The sequence below is a fragment of the Aethalodelphis obliquidens genome, unplaced genomic scaffold (assembly GCF_003676395.1).
Source record: "Aethalodelphis obliquidens isolate GAN/ISIS:26980383/991018 unplaced genomic scaffold, ASM367639v1 scaffold12, whole genome shotgun sequence".
Lineage (NCBI taxonomy): Eukaryota > Metazoa > Chordata > Mammalia > Artiodactyla > Delphinidae > Aethalodelphis > Aethalodelphis obliquidens.
Window position 1 is genome coordinate 24,233,958 of NW_020837956.1, and position 15,230 is coordinate 24,249,187.

The 15,230-nt window shown below is 52.4% G+C and overlaps 1 protein-coding gene across 11 annotated transcripts in view; it reads left to right on the forward strand.

Annotated features, from left to right (window-relative positions):
• The window catches only part of DNMT3A (DNA methyltransferase 3 alpha), a 106,564-nt gene that overhangs the window by 57,343 nt on the left and 33,991 nt on the right, over positions 1-15,230 (forward strand). For all 11 annotated transcript variants that reach the window (XR_003434138.1, XR_003434139.1, XR_003434140.1 and 8 more), the window contains 2 exons: positions 3,812-3,855; positions 4,296-4,442. Coding sequence is in view for 6 of the 11 variants with exons in the window: in XM_027113674.1 (XP_026969475.1) it covers positions 3,812-3,855; positions 4,296-4,442 (191 nt within the window). In the remaining 5 variants the exon portion in view is untranslated. The remainder of the gene's footprint in view (positions 1-3,811; positions 3,856-4,295; positions 4,443-15,230) is intronic.

Here is a 15,230-nt window from a genome sequence, read left to right on the forward strand (position 1 = left end):
ATCCCTTTGCCATCTGGATCCTGGAATGGAACAGAGGGGCTGGGAAGCAGGACGAGTGATTAGGAGGCTGCTGCAGGCGCCCAGGGGAGGAGGGTGGGTCTGGGGAGCTGTGGATGCGTGCCAGGGACACAAGGGGGAAGGGGAGAGATGGTTCAAGGGTTACTCCTGGGTTTGGGACTTTCACATATTGAGCGGATCCTTCTCAGAATCTTGGTGCAAAGTGCACTGGGCAAAAACATCCCACGTGTCCTTGATCTTCAAAATTTGGCCCTGGAGCAGTCCTGTGTGGCCCCAGCTATTCAGGTAGTGGGGATGCTGGCAGGGATCAGAGCTGGGGTCCCTAAAGGTCACTGTGAATCGCCTGGTTGCTGAGACTGGTGAGCTGTTACCTAGAGGGGTGGGCATTGGCCTACTGAAGGCTCGGCCGCTGGTCCAGCAGTCAGCCACACAGAACACATAGGCAGCTACTTGGTTCCAAGGAGGAAGGAGACTGAGGCCCCAGGGTGGAAGTGAATTGGCCATGGTCTCCTTTCGGTTCCCCTCATTCCAGGTCTCTTTTCAGGGGCCCCATCCGTCTGTCCTGGAAGCACTTTCATTAGTTCCTACACAGGAAAAATGGAGGGCTTTAAGGCAGTCTTGGCCTGGGCACCCTCCCAGGAGCCCCAGATCTTGATAGTACAACCAGGAGAAAGGAAGAGCAGAGGAGATGATGAGTAATAAAGGACGAGAGCCACCTGGACAGGCAGGTGGTGGCCCTGGAACTGCTCCTGCACTCTTAGCACTGAGGCCGTCATGATGATAGTAGTAACGATGGTAATGTGGCTTTCTTTTTTATTTTATTTTATCTTATTTATTTTATTTTTTCTGAATATTAACTATGTGTTGAGTGTTCTATGTCCTTACTACTCAAAGTGGTCCATGGACAGCAGCGTCTCCTGGCATGACCTGGGATGTTAGAAATGTAGGATCTCAGGCCCCACCCTAGACCCACTGAATCAGAATCTACATTTGAAAGAGATCCTCATGATTTCAATGCATATTAAACTTTGCTGTTTATGTGATTCTCTTATTTAATCCTTGCTAGCATCTGAGGAAGACTTTTTTACCCCCCATTTTTCAGGTGGGGAGACTGAGGGTTCAGACAGGTTAAGTAACTTACCCGAGATTATACGACCAGTAAAGGACCAGCACCAGAGTAGGGTCAGTACAAAGCTCCTCTCTGCTTAGACAGAACACGCAGCATTGGGCTAGTGGCTGCCCTCTGAGGCCAGCCTGGCCTCAGCCCTGTCACTGAGATTTGGCTTCACTTTAAAGGGAATTTGGGGGTGGCCCCTGGCAGAGTGTAGCCTCAGACCAACAGGTAAGTGTTAGAAGCACCCTGGCCTCTCCTGCCCCCAGGACATGAGATGCCCCAGGGTCATGTCCAAGCCTGCCAGGGCCACCCTGGAAGGCACACAGCCACCTGGCCCAGCCTGTGACCCTGGATCTGGGCCAGGAGCAGATGGACTGCAGAGGGAGTGTCGAGAGAGCTGCTGACCCCCCTTGACTCAGGACAAGTGCTGCATTCTAAGGCCGCCCAGTTGGTTGTTTTGCTGGGACGGGCTGGAAAGTGTGTGTGTGTGTGTGTGTGTGTGTGTGTGTGTGAGAGAGAGAGAGAGAGAGAGAGAGAGAGAGAGAGAGAGAGATCACTCAAGTGGGCATGCGCAGAGTATGTCAGGGAGAAAATTCCAGAAAGAAGCCAGTTGGAAACCGCATGAGGAAAAATTCTGTTTCGGGGAGCATGGGGGCTGGGGAATGAGGAAGGGGGGGCATCAGGGTGGTGCTGTGTGAAATAAGCTAGCCGGCTTGGGAGTCAGGAGCTCTGAAATCTGATCTCAGCTCTGGCAGTACGTCTCTGCTCCTGGGGCCTCAGTTTCCCCTTCGAAGGGCTGGACAAGTACCCCATCATCTCTACAATTCCTTCAGCCCCGACTTTCTTTCATTCTAATGAATAGATGATTCCCCGTAAACCACATGCCACGGAGGGTCCCCGAAGGAAGGTCCCGGGGGCAGCAGGCTGCCTCCTGATCCAAGGGTGGGCGCCCCCTTCTGGCAGCCCAAAGCCTCACTAGGGCAGAACGCGGAGGATCTGAGAGGAGGGGCGACCCCCGGGAAGGAGGGAGGCCCGGAGCGGGCAAGAGGGGAAGCCCGGCTCCAGGATGCCCGAGAAAAAGTTGGGGAGCTGGCTGTGGTGAGACAAGAGGGCCTAAAGGAAGCTCGAGGAGGAGACAGAGAAAGTCCGGTGAGACGTAAAGGCCTGCTGTGTACACAGCCTTGGCGAGTACACGTGACCCCCACTTCCTCCCGCCCCTGGGGGCAGCTGGCACCGCGGAGTCCACACCTCCCACTCGCCCGCAGGTGCTGGCCCTGCCCTCCCCGTCCCCAGGCTCCAGGTCGCCAAAGCCCAGAGCAGAGCCCCGGGTCTTCCCCAGTGAGAGAGGGGGAAAGAAACATCCTCTTCGGGGACCGAGGATTCAGAGACCTTCAGTGCTGTAGCTGGTTTCCGCCTCAGAGCCAGGAGATGCAGGAGGGGCTGTTTTTTCCGTTTTGGGCTCTTTGTCTCCCCTTCACACCCCCCTCCCCGCCCCCCCAAGCGACCATGAGCCAGCCTCAGTGACCTTCCTGCTTTGGGCCCGAGCTCAGTACTCTTGGCTCCAGACAAAGGAGTTCTGGGGCCCAGGTGAGAGGAGGCTCACCTCCCACTCTCCTCACCCCCCAGCCCAGCCCCATCCTCCAGCAGGAAGCTCAGAGGCATAATTAACCCAGCCTACAGCCAGGCCAGGACCGCAGACTCCGGGATGTGATGGCCCGGGAAGGGCATTTGAGAGGTGACGACCCTGAGCTGGGTGGGGTAGGAGAGTGGGTAGGTACCAGGGTAGGAGCGCAGGGACATTCTGTGCCCCCCGCCCCGGACCCTTAACGACAGTACTGCTGGGGCTTCAGCCTCCAGGGGAGCCTTCCCTTCCAGGAACTGGAATCAGGGCCCATTGAGGAACTGCAGGGAAGAGGAGCAGGGAAACGCTGCCTTCCGGAAGCATTAGAAGGGTTATGTACCTTGATTCAGTGAAGAAAAGGCCTGGAAAGCTTACAGAGGTCACATGGAGACAGTTGGAATCCCAGGCTTCTAGAATAAAGGCTGAACTCAGGGACCTAAGAATGGGCGGAGAATGGGGGACCGAAACAGATATTCATGGCAGAAACGCAATATTGAGAACTTCAGGAGCACCTTAGAAACCATTTCCGGCATCTTTATTTTCCAGATGAGGAAACTGAGTCTCAGAGAGACGAAGTTGTTTCAGCAGAGTCTTGCTGCTGTCTCCCTGTGCCCCCCCCCCCCCCCCAGAGCATCTTTGCTGCACCCCACACATACAAGCCAGTGCTCCCTTCCAGGGCCAGGGAGAGCTGTGCAGTCTGGCCCCTCCTCTGGGCAGGGAGCTGTGTCGCAACTGGGAGCAGGCAAGGGGGCTATTTCCGGATCCCTTCTGTGTGCCTGAGGCACTCAATGGGCCAGAAGCCACAGTGCTGGCTTTTCTGTTGTTCCTGCGGATTTGGGCCTCCAGCCCTGCCCCAGTCCTTTTTCTGCCCTGGCTGTGCTCTGAGTCCTGGGGCCAGCATGACGCCTGGCACACAGTAGGCCATCAGGTTTGACACAGGAATGACTAAACGGTTGGAGAAGCCCTATCCCCGTGGCAGGGACCCCAGGCACAAGGTGAGGCCTCCGAGCCACTCCTGTAACTCTGCCGACAGTCCCTTTGTTCTTCCCTCTCCACAGGCAAAGAACAGAAGGAGACCAACATCGAATCCATGAAAATGGAGGCAAGTGTTTTCCTCAACCCCCAGGGGCTCTGTGGATCCTGATTCTAGGAGAAGAGAGCCACCGTTCTGACCGACTGTGGCGAGTGTGTGTGAGGGGCCCAAGGTGGCCCCTGGCCCCTTCTTTACATGTCCCTCTGTGAGGAGCAGAGGAAGTGGGTGTGGAGGTTGGAAGGCCCCCAGCGAGGCAGCCAGCTGGTCCCCCTTCAAGACCAAGCACCTCCCCTCCCAGTTTATGTCCTGCCCCACATCCCTCACTTCTCCAGCCCAGACAGGGGCTTGGCCCGCACTCGCAGGGCTGGCATCTCTGGCCAGGAGTCAGAGCTCTGTGTTCTGCTCGAGGTGAGTGCCTCCTTGGTTTCCCCTCCAGGAGGAAAAAACCCTGCAGCGGGGCTGTCCGTGCTCACCTTAATGCCGGTCTGTCTCTGTCATCTCTGTCCTAGGGCTCCCGGGGCCGGCTGCGGGGTGGCCTGGGCTGGGAGTCCAGCCTCCGCCAGCGGCCCATGCCGCGGCTCACCTTCCAGGCGGGGGACCCCTACTACATCAGCAAGCGCAAGCGGGACGAGTGGCTGGCACGCTGGAAAAGGGAGGTGAGGTGCCTTCTGGCCTGGGCCCCAGCCTGTCCCACGGAACTGGGAAACCGGAAGTTAGCTTCAGCCACTGTCTGCAGCTGTTGTCAGGCCCTGGCTGAGCCTCAGTTTCCCCTTCAGGTTAACCTCTCGCACTTACAGGGCACTGCTGGATCCCTAGGCAGTGGCTGGGTCCTTTGTTCTTTCAACAAATGTTATTGGACATTTACCGTGTAACCAGGCAGTGTCCTGGGCTTTGCGCGTATAGAATTCCTGCCCTCTTGGAGCTGACATTCTGATGGGGAAGATGGACAGAAAACAAGTAAACAAGGGGTTGAAATAGAGGTTAACAGAGGCCTGCTTTAGGTGGGGTGGTCAGGACAGGCTTCTTGGAGGAGGTGGCATTTAAGTTCAGGCTTAAAGTAACAGAAGAGCTGGCTCTGTGAGTTGTGGGGTGGGGGAGAACATTCTAGGCAGAGGAAATAGCACAAGCGAGGCCCTGACTTGTTTGGCTACGTGAAAGACCGATACTCCCAGAGTGAACCGAGCAGGGGAGAAAGTGGGGTCCGATGAAGCTGGGCGGTAAGCAGGGTCCAGTCATACAGGGCCTTGAGGTCCCGGCCGAAAGCTGTTTTTTTGTTTGTTTGTTTGTTTTATAAATTTATTTATTTATTTTTGGCTGCGTTGCTGCACGGGCTTTCTCTAGTTGCGGCGAGCGGGGGCTGCTCTTTGCTGCGGTGCCCGGGCTCCTTCTCATTGTGGTGACTTCTCTTGTTGCGGAGCACGCAGGCTCAGTAGTTGTGGCTCGCGGGCTCTAGAGCGCAGGCTCAGTAGTTATGGTGCATGGGCTTAGTTGCTCCGCGGCATGTGGGATCTTCCCGGACCAGGACTCGAACCCATGTCCCCTGCATTGGCAGGTGGATTCTTAACCACTGCGCCGCCACCGGGGAAGCTGCCCCGAAAGCTGGTTTAACGCTGTGTCCTGGGAAGCCATTGAAGGTTTCTATGCAGGGGAGTGATTTGATGTGGATTAAAGGAGCAGCAATGGAGACGGATAGGGACAGATCCGGAGATTTAGAGATAGAAACAGCAGGGCTTGCTGATGGATGGCCGGGGTGGGGGAGGGGAGGGAATGGAAGCACGACTCCCAGGGGTTTGGCCTGAACGCCTGGGTGATGGGTGTGCTACTTCCTTAGGTGGGGAAGACTAGGGGAGGAACGAGTTTGGGACGGGAGGGAATCAAGGGTTTAGCCTGAGATGCTGAGGTGCCTGGAGCCTGGAGCGTAGGGAGGTCCAGGCTGCAAATCAAAGATGAGACGGCGTCAGGAGCAGAACCTGGCGTTTAAGTCCACGAACACTGATGAGCTCATGTAGGAAACAGGAGGAGAAAGCAGAGACAGTGTCTCTGGATTCTGTGCACAGAAACCCGACACTTAGAGCCACGTGGAGAGGGGGACTGAGAAGGGGCCTGGGAGGAAGAAGAGGGAGGAAGAGCCGTGTCTCAGAAAGGAGAAGGTTTTCCAGAGGCAGTGGCCGCCCAGCCCTGCGGAGGCTGAGTTGAGACAGGCTGTTTGCACCTGCCGATCTGGAGGTAGCTGGTGACTTTTAGAGAGGCTTCTGTGCGGGTTGGGAGGGAGAAAGCCAGCCCAGGGAGGGCTTCAGTAGCGAGGGGAGGTGATGCCGTGGAGACCAAGGGGCGAAACCAGTTTACGAAGCACCATTGTGGGGCTGCTCTCCTGTATGTCTGGTTAGTAGAGAGAAGCCCGTTGACCTACCGGCACCAGGAAGGGAAGGGAAACGCGAACTGCCACCACGTGGGGCCTTTCACCTTCACTCTCACTTGTCTTTACCCCAGGCCTGCAAAGGATGGTGTTATGCCGTTTGCATTGTGTGAGAACTTGCTCTAGAGAAAGTTCAGTACAGGGTGGGGTGGCTACTTGATTGTTTCCAGTTCCTTTGGGATCCAGGAAGGCAGAAATTTCTCTCCTGGAGGAGCCTGGAAAAGGGACAGCCTGTCCAAGGTCTGGGAGAAGAGAGGCTTGACTCTGAGCATTAAGCGTGGTCTTTGGGATGGAAATTCATTCAGGACCTGGGGCTATTCCCCTGTGGCCTGTGGGAGGGGCTTTGCTTTTCAACCCCTTGTTGTGAGTGGCCTGTATTTCCGCTCTCCCTTAGCCCTAGGGCCAGAGGCTAGATGTAAAGACTTCTTTTTTTTTCTTTAACATTTATTTGTTTACTTGGCTGCATCGGGACCTCGCTGGCGCGTGTGCGGGATCTTTTAGTTGCGGCACGTGGGCTCTAGTTCCCTGACCAGGCATGGAACCCGGGCCCCCTGCACTGGGAGCGCAGAGTGTTAACCACTGGACCACCAGGGAAGTCCCTAGATAGAAAGACTTTTACGCTTGAAAAGCTTCTAGAAATTTGGTGATCCTCAAACTGTGCTCCCTTGAAGAAGCAGTATGGAGGCCTGCTCTCAGTTGCAATAAAAAAGGCAGGTCTTTTCTCAACTCACAGGGAAAAGTAAGATAATAGATACATTTTCTCAATTTTAAAATTTCCACTAAAATTTAAAAAGACTTTTTTTTTAATTATGAACCTGTTCTGACATAGACAGAAATAGAGAGACTAGTATAATGAACCCCCATGTACCTATCACCAAAGTGCAACAACCATTAAAAGCTTTTCTAGAAAAAAAGAAACCTTTGGCATCTGCTTCCCCCAACTGATAAAGGTCATCAATGAGCGTGAACAGAAAAACTTTAAAGTTGATTTAATTTACAATATTTTAGGGATGCGTGACTTGAGATGTAGAGACTTGCACCCAGAATATGTTTTCTGCTAGTAACGTTCCTTGTTCATATGATACAACTCAAGATTTCCACGACTTCCGGTACAAGCGCTAGAACCCTGGAGCCCATTGTTTCAGACTAGGGGCTGGGGCTGCAGAGTTACGAGCTGGCCACAAGCTTACTCAGGGCACAGGGAAGGGGCTGGAATGGGATTGAGTTCAGGCTGCTACTGCCACGTGGGGGCCATCCCCAGAGACCACACTCGCCCCTCTTGGGCTCTGCCAGGGCACTAGGGAAGGGCTAGCTACAGGTAACAAGAGCATTGGGGAGGACTTCCCCGGCAGTCCAGTGGTTAAGACTCTGTGCTTCCACTGCAGGGGGCTCGGGTTTGATCCCTGGCCAAGGGACTAAGATCCCACATGCCTTGCGGCCAGAAAGAACCATGGGGAAACACAGGTAGCTCCCGAGATTCCCAAGTGCCCCTCAGGCTAAAGAGCAGTAACTGTCTTCGTCAGGCCTGTTTTCTAAGTGGCTTACCAAGGGGAAAGAAATCCTTCCTCCTTTTGCAGTTTCCTCTTAGTTATCTGGCACTTGGCCCTTTCTTCTGAAACTGCCTCACTAGGCCTTTCTGACCTCATCCCCAAGATTCTTCCCATCTCCTCCAACCGCATCTTAGCATCCTCCTCTGTCCCTTGACTGTGGCACTCCCAGATGCCTGCTCCCTCCCTTGATAGTGGCACCCCCAGATGTCTGCTCCCACCCTCAGCCAGACTTTAAAGACCTTTTTTTTTTTGGTTGTGTTGGGTCTTCATTGCTGCGCGTGGGCTTTCTCTAGCTGTGCTGAGCGGGGGCTACTCTTCCTTGTGGTGCGCAGGCTTCTCATTGTGGTGGCTTCTCTTGTTGTGGAGCACGGGCTTTAGGCATGCAGGCTTCAGTAGTTGTGACTCTTGGGCTCTAGAGCGCAGGCTTAGTAGTTGTGGTGCAGGGGCTTAGTTGCTTCATGGCATGTGGGATCTTCCTGGACCAGGGATCAAACCCGTGTCCCCTGCATTGGCAGGCAGATTCTTAACTACTGCGCCACCAGGGAAGTCCCCTCAGCCAGTCTTGCTCCCCTTACCACTTGTGTGCTTTTTTGGGATCCTACTCCCAAAAAAGACACATTCCCTACTGCCGAATACAAGCTGTTTCCCAGACTATGCCCCTGGGAGGTCCCGCCAGCATTTCCAAACCTCAGAAGGTGATGCCTGCCCTTTGAAGTTCCTGCAGGGCACCATCATTGCGCTGACAGTCAGAACCCTCCCTGTCTGAGTGCCCAGTAAGATACTGGAGCTACCAGAAGCCTAGGGGATTCCTGGTTATCCTATGACAGGGCGAGGGATCGGGCACCTCAGGGGGAGCATCACCAAGGGACTCTTAGACTAATTCTGCCTGGGGTCATCCTCAAATCAGCAAGAGTTGGCTTTTGGCTTTTAAAGGATGAACTTGAATTTAGGGAAGCGGGAGGAGAGGCACTGCAGAAAGAGACATACAGCATGTGCAAAGGTTCGGAGGCACAAGACAGTGTGGCCTTTTCAGGAATGGAGGTTCATGGTGGTGGGTGATGGAGCACAGGGTGCAGGTGCTGGGCTCAGAGCAGCAGGAGTGTGGCTGGGAAGCTGGGCGGGGCCTGAGGGCCTGTGTGCCCTGCTGTGGTGCTTCACCTGATCCCAGTTTGCACCTGGTCCACATGCCCCACCTGTAGGGCCTGCTTCCCTCAAAACATCCCCCTCGGCTTAGTATCCTTTTCCCGTGACCACCCTTGTCAGTCCACAGTTACTGAGTGAGGTCTGCTGTTTACTGTGCTGTCCATCTGAGATTATCTGCCTCCCCAGGCCTTTAAAAAAAAAATTAAGAAGACTTAGAATATCACAAATTAATGAAATTTTAAATAATTGGATGAGGAAAATGGGGCATTTCCTCCTTCCCTGAGGCTGGAGTGGGGCTTCCTGCTGGAACTGGGATGCTGGTGTCTGTCCCATCTCCTATTTTCTGCATCTCTATGCCAGTCCTTTTAAGGATTAATCTCTGCTTTAGTCATGACCAGGTCCTGCTACAAACCCAGCAGTGGCTCTCCACTGTCTCCCCATCATGTCAGAAATCCTCTGGTTGTTTCTCAAGGCTTCAACCGTCACTGTGACCTCCACAATGGCTCCACCCCACTTCACTACCATTCTGTAATAGGAAGGTCCCCCGTGAGGGACCAGTCTCCCCTTTATACGTCCTTCCTCCCTGCCGTTGTTCCCGCTGTGCTTTCCCCTATCCATTCTTCAGGGTTGAGTCACAGAGTTGCTACCTCCTCTCTAGGATTTCTCCAGTCCACACTGACCTCTTCCCTCCTCTGCACCCCTGTAGTCCTTACTGTTAATATTGTTGGGTTTAGCAATCAATTATACTTCATAGAGTATTTTTCACTAACTCTTTCTTACATGTTATGTCTTCACCAATCATGCCCAACCTGATTTTGGGCAGGGAGAACAGGCTCAATGAATACCTGTTGGTTGACTAAGCAGTTGGGAGGTGGGTGAATACGAGACCTCTTCTCAGGGAGCTCAGGCCCAAGCCGTTGGTTTGCAAGGGTCCTGACAAGTGTACCCGGAGAACAGCGTGGGGCTGGGGGACTGTGGGTGGGCTCCCACGGGTAAGGCAGTGGCTGAGTCTTCGCCACCCTGTGCTCCTGCTGTTCCCACTGGGCCTCTGCTGTGCTTGAGTCGAGGAGAACCTTCCTTGGCCTGGCAGAGCTGGCCCGGGCCTGGGCAGCTGGGAGGGCAGAGGCGAGGCATCCCTCCACCCAGAAGGGGGCAGTTCCAGGCTCCTCCTTCTGACTCTTTTCAGAACAGAATGACCCTGAGGGAGCGCTTTAGGCTTAGGAAGGGCTTTTTACAGGTGTTACTTTATTAACCCTCATTACTGAGAGGCAGAGGCCTGGCCAAGCAGCTGGAACAGTCATTGAGCCAGAGAGCCTGCAGACTCCCAGTGTGTATCACTGCTTAGGGTTTTAGGACACAGTTACGGCCGGGTGATGTTATGACTCTCATTAATCTCTTCACCCCAACTGAGTCTAAATTACTTAGAGCCAAGGTACCGTGTCCTGCTGATCTAGGATCTGGTTTCTTTCCTGGCTCCCAACCCGAAAGGAAGGACTTCTGCATCCTTAGACTTATTAGATGCTTAATACATATTAAATACTGATAACGAATAGCCTGTGGTCCAAATGTCACAGTATCTGCTCCCCTCCCCTCTCCCTCCTGCCCTCAGACCCCCCTCCCCTCCTCACAGGCTGCCCTCATGGCCTCCTCTTTCCTGGAGGTGAGTCCAGATGCCGACTCGGCTACTTACTGGATGTGGGACCTTCAGCATCACTTACTGAGCACAGCTGAGGTCCCTGTGCTGTTTCTAGACTTGGCTCTACTCTGCTGTCCTGGGCATGTCTCATCTTCATGGGAGTAGCACTCACCAGTTTGTTTTCTGCTTCTGCCCAACCTGAGCTTGTTCAAAGCAGGCCCTCTTGGCACCTCTGCCCCCAGGGCCGCCATTCAGGAGGTACTAGGTAAAGGTTTGCTGAATGAATTAATGAATAATTCGAATCTCAGAGTTGTGTGGGTTAATAAGGTATACTACATAACATTTATAGCACAGGGCTAGCGTATAATAGGACACGGATAATGTTTTTTTTTGTTTGTTTGTTGTTTTGGGCTATGCAGCGCAGCTTGTGGGATCTTAGTTCCCTGACCAGGGATTGAACCCGCACCCTTGGCAGTGAAAGCGTGGAGTCCTAACCACTGGACCGCCAGGGAATTCCCAGAAATGAATAATTTTTAAAAACTGATTTTACAGAAGTATTACACAAATACATTCCTGTTAAAAAAATAAATAAACCCATCCCTTCCCAGTGATTTTAATTCCCCCATCAAAGAGGTACCTATTGCTATCAGTTTGGTGTATATATGACATGATTTTCTCTATCTATCTATGTGTGTGTGTAAATATATAATTTTGCTTCACAGTTGCTTTTTTTTTCTTTTCCTTTTTTTAATATATATAGAACCACACCGTAGTTTCGTTTTACAGCTTGGTTTTTCGCTTAGAATAAATCTGGGCAATCAAGCCACGTAATTACTGTTCTCCTCCACCATATGGATTACCACGATTTTATTTAACCATTCTCTCACTGGCGGACACTTGTGTGGTTTACAGTATTTCACTGCATAAGCACTGCAGCAGTGAACATCCTGGGTCACGCCTCTTTGCGCATCTGTTGCTCTAAGATAGATACCTAGAAAGAGAAATGCTGGGTTGAAAGGAATATATATCTTGCATTTGATACAGTCTCTGCCAAATCGTCCTCCAGAAAGGGCAGTGCCAATTTATGCTCCCGTAAACAAGGTATGAGAAGATCTCCACCTTTGCCAACATCAGTATTTTGCTAATCTAACGGGTGGGAAAACGGTGTCTTGTTATGATTGTAATTGGCATTTCCCAGATAATAAGTGAGGTTGGACACCTTTTCATATGTTTGTCGGCCATTTGCGCTGCTGCTTCTGTGAGCCGAGCAAATGTTGCTTCCTCTTGCTTCATAACCCTGCAGTCTCAACAGACTGTGCTTCCTGTCGGCCCTGGGAAGAACAGCCTGTGAACGTCCAGCCTGTGAATGTCATCTCCTGCTGTGCTATATTCCATTTAATAAGCAACCGCTAAGCACCTACTACGCCGGGGGGGGGGGGGGGGGGGGCATTGTGCTGGGGGCTTTGGGAATAAGGAGATGAATTAAGTGTGATCTCCTGGGCTTTAGTACAGGAGATGTGAGAAATGGCAACACAAAGTAGACCATTAAGGACTCAAACCAAATTATTAGCAAAGTATGTGCGTAGCAGTTTTAGGGGATTCCGACTGGCAGACGGTCCTTGCTTATTCACTATATGTAAACTAATGAAAACCTGAACGCTTGCAGGATGGCCTCAAAAATAACATCACCCTTGAAGGAGATGATGCCATTTGGAGCAGGCATGACAAGTATACTTTACCAAAAGGCTGAACACATTTTAAAGGGACTCCTGTGACAGCTCGTAATCAGTAGTGAGCTCCAGGGCTGGCCTTTAGGACGGGCTGTGAAACTGTCATCATAGAGGCGCCCCATTGTCTCTTAAATGGACCGGCTGTTTGCACAGTGGCGTGTTCATTCCATCTGGGGGGCACAGAGAGAAGAGCTCTTAGAACAACCCTCACTTTTTAGTGGTGAGAAAACAGTAGTGGGGAGGATGGTCGTAATTTGAGTCTGGTCCACCAGCGGCCACGGCCAAGCCTGAACTAGGCCAAAGGGGTAGCTTTGTGAGCACGTACTTCACGCCAGGGACTGTGGCGAAAGCATTAACTCTCACCACAGTCCTAAGAGATGATAAAGGTAATTTGTCTATCAGGATTCACACAATGGAGGCCACCCCTGTGGCCCAGCCCAGTTCACGAATCTAAGCCTAGGTCAGTGCATGGGAATTCCCTGGTGGTCCAGTGGTTAGGACTCCGTGCTTCCACTGCAGGGGGCACGGGTTCCATCTGGGGTTGGGGAACTAAGATCCCAGCATGCCTCGTGGCGCAACCAAAAAAGTTTAAAGGATAAAATAAAATAAATAAACCTAGGTTAGTGCAGTTACAGGAAACTCTTGCCCAGGAATCCTAACATCCACCAATCACAATCCTCCAACTCAGTTTAGCGAGCTCACCTTCCCCTAGGAAACAGGACCGGCTGCCTTTTAGGGAAATTCCATCTCTCCTAGCCAATCACGCCCTGTTCCGAGGTGCCTCTTCTAACAGTAGGTGAACCTCGCTCTCGCCCAGCATCCCTGGTCAAGAGCGCGCACAGCTCTGAGGTGCTGTACTCCCCCAGCCCAAGCACTGTTCTGCCTTGAATAAAGGACATCAAACTTGTTACTAAATTGTATTTTTTTTCATTTGACAGTTATATTATCTGCAATTACTACAAGAACTAATTTTTATCCCCGTTTTACGATTAGGAAGCTAAGATTCCCCTAGGTGAGGAGGTTAAGAGCCACGTGGATGTCCTTGTGGAGAGGCCCATGGGCTAAACCAGACTCCAGATTGCATGCTGCTTCTGTTTCGTACCCAGATGACTCCACTAGAACCGGGTCTTCCTGGTTTTCAGTCTTGGCTTCCCCTGAAACAACAGAATGGGGTGGGAGGGAGCACAGTGGCCCAGCCCTCCTGCCCATGCTGCCTCACCCCACCTCCGCCCTCACCCCACCTTGGCTGCCGGGTCTTGCCAGGTTTGGGTCCTTTTCACCCTGGGGACCCCTGCCGCACTTCCTGCTCCCCTCATTTGGTCCTGAGCCCTCGCCCTTGAATTACTGTTTTTTCATGACCTTATGTTTGATGTTGTGAAACTGGCTTAAATGAATGGAATGAGATTCAGGAGGTCTGGTTTCTGGGCTCAGCCTCTACCCCGATCAATTTGAGAAGGTCATTCTCTTCTCTGCGCTTCAGTTTCCTCGTTTGCAGTGTGACACAAATAGACTAGCCGACCCCCGAGATTCTGAAATCGCATAATTTAGGGGGAGGAGGACTGGAGTCATGACCTGTAGCTCCCTTTTTCTCTTATATGACCTTGTACGTACATCCTAAATTAAATATTTGAGTGAATTCTCAGACTTCACATATATGCCTCTTCAAGAGGCACACACATAAAGCATCTTGATAAAGATGGTTAGAAAAAAACTTCCATAAAATTCACATTTTGTGCTACAATATAGCTTTCTTTTTTTTTTGCGGTTCGTGGGCCTCTCGCTGCTGTGGCCTCTCCCATTGTGGAGCACAGGCTCCGAGCGCAAATGCTCAGTGGCCATGGCTCACGGACCCAGCCGCCCCGCGGCATGTGGGATCTTCCCAGACCGGGGCACGAACCCGTGTCCCCTGCATTGGCAGGTAGACTCTCAACCACTGCGCCACCAGGGAAGCCCTAGAATATAGCTTTCTTTTCCTCTTCATGATGGTCCCCTTTTCTTCCTCTGTGTTTTCTGCCAGGATCAGAAAGGTGGGACATGAAGCTCATCGTTAACTAGGCCTGGGCGAGGGAGGGGCTTGAATCCATCACTAAAAAAGCTGATGTTGCAAATGCACCCCTGTCTGACAGGCACATATTCCTGGGGCATTTCCTTAGCTCAGGAACTCACATCCTTGTTCTGACTTTGGTCGCCATGTTCCTAGGTCTGCCCCTGACCGCTAGTTTTCATTAGTCACACAATCATCTGTTCATTATTTTATTTATTTTTGGCTGCATTGGGTCTTAGTTGTGGCACGCGGGATCTTCGCTGAGGCGTTCGGGATCTCTCATTGCGGCGTGCAGGCTTCTCTCTAGTTGTGGCGCTTGGGCTCCAGGGCGTGTGGGCTCTGTAGTTTGTGGCACACAGGCTCTCTAGTTGAGGTGCGCGGGCTCAGTAGTTGTGGTACGCGGGCTTAGTTCCCTGGCCAGGGATCGAACCCGCGTCCCCTGCATTGTAAGGCAGATTCTTTACCACTGAACCACCAGGGAAGTCCCTGTTCGTTACTTTAGAGAGTTACAAACCTTGACTGAGCAAATACTTTGTGCTCAGGCTGTCAGAAAACTCCACATGCATCTGGGTCTCTACTGTGTTCCCACATTTTCTAGACACTAGAGAAACACATTTAAAGGAATGTCAGAATCCCACCCTGGGAGAGGTAGGCAGGTAAGTACTGCAATAGGTTGCAATAGAAATGTGAGGAAAGGGGCCATGGGAGCGGCTAACTTGCCCTGCCCAAGGAGCCCGGGAAAGCTTGCCAAAGAAGAGACATCCTGCAGGCCTGCCACTGGGACAGGAGTTTGCCTAACAGGGACAGTGGGGGGAGGGCATTGAGTGGGATCATGAGGTCGGTGGTCCAAGAACTCCTCTAGGAGTTTGGGATCTAGAGCACCTCGAGATTTCTTGCATATTTAGTTCAGCTTTTGGAAACATCC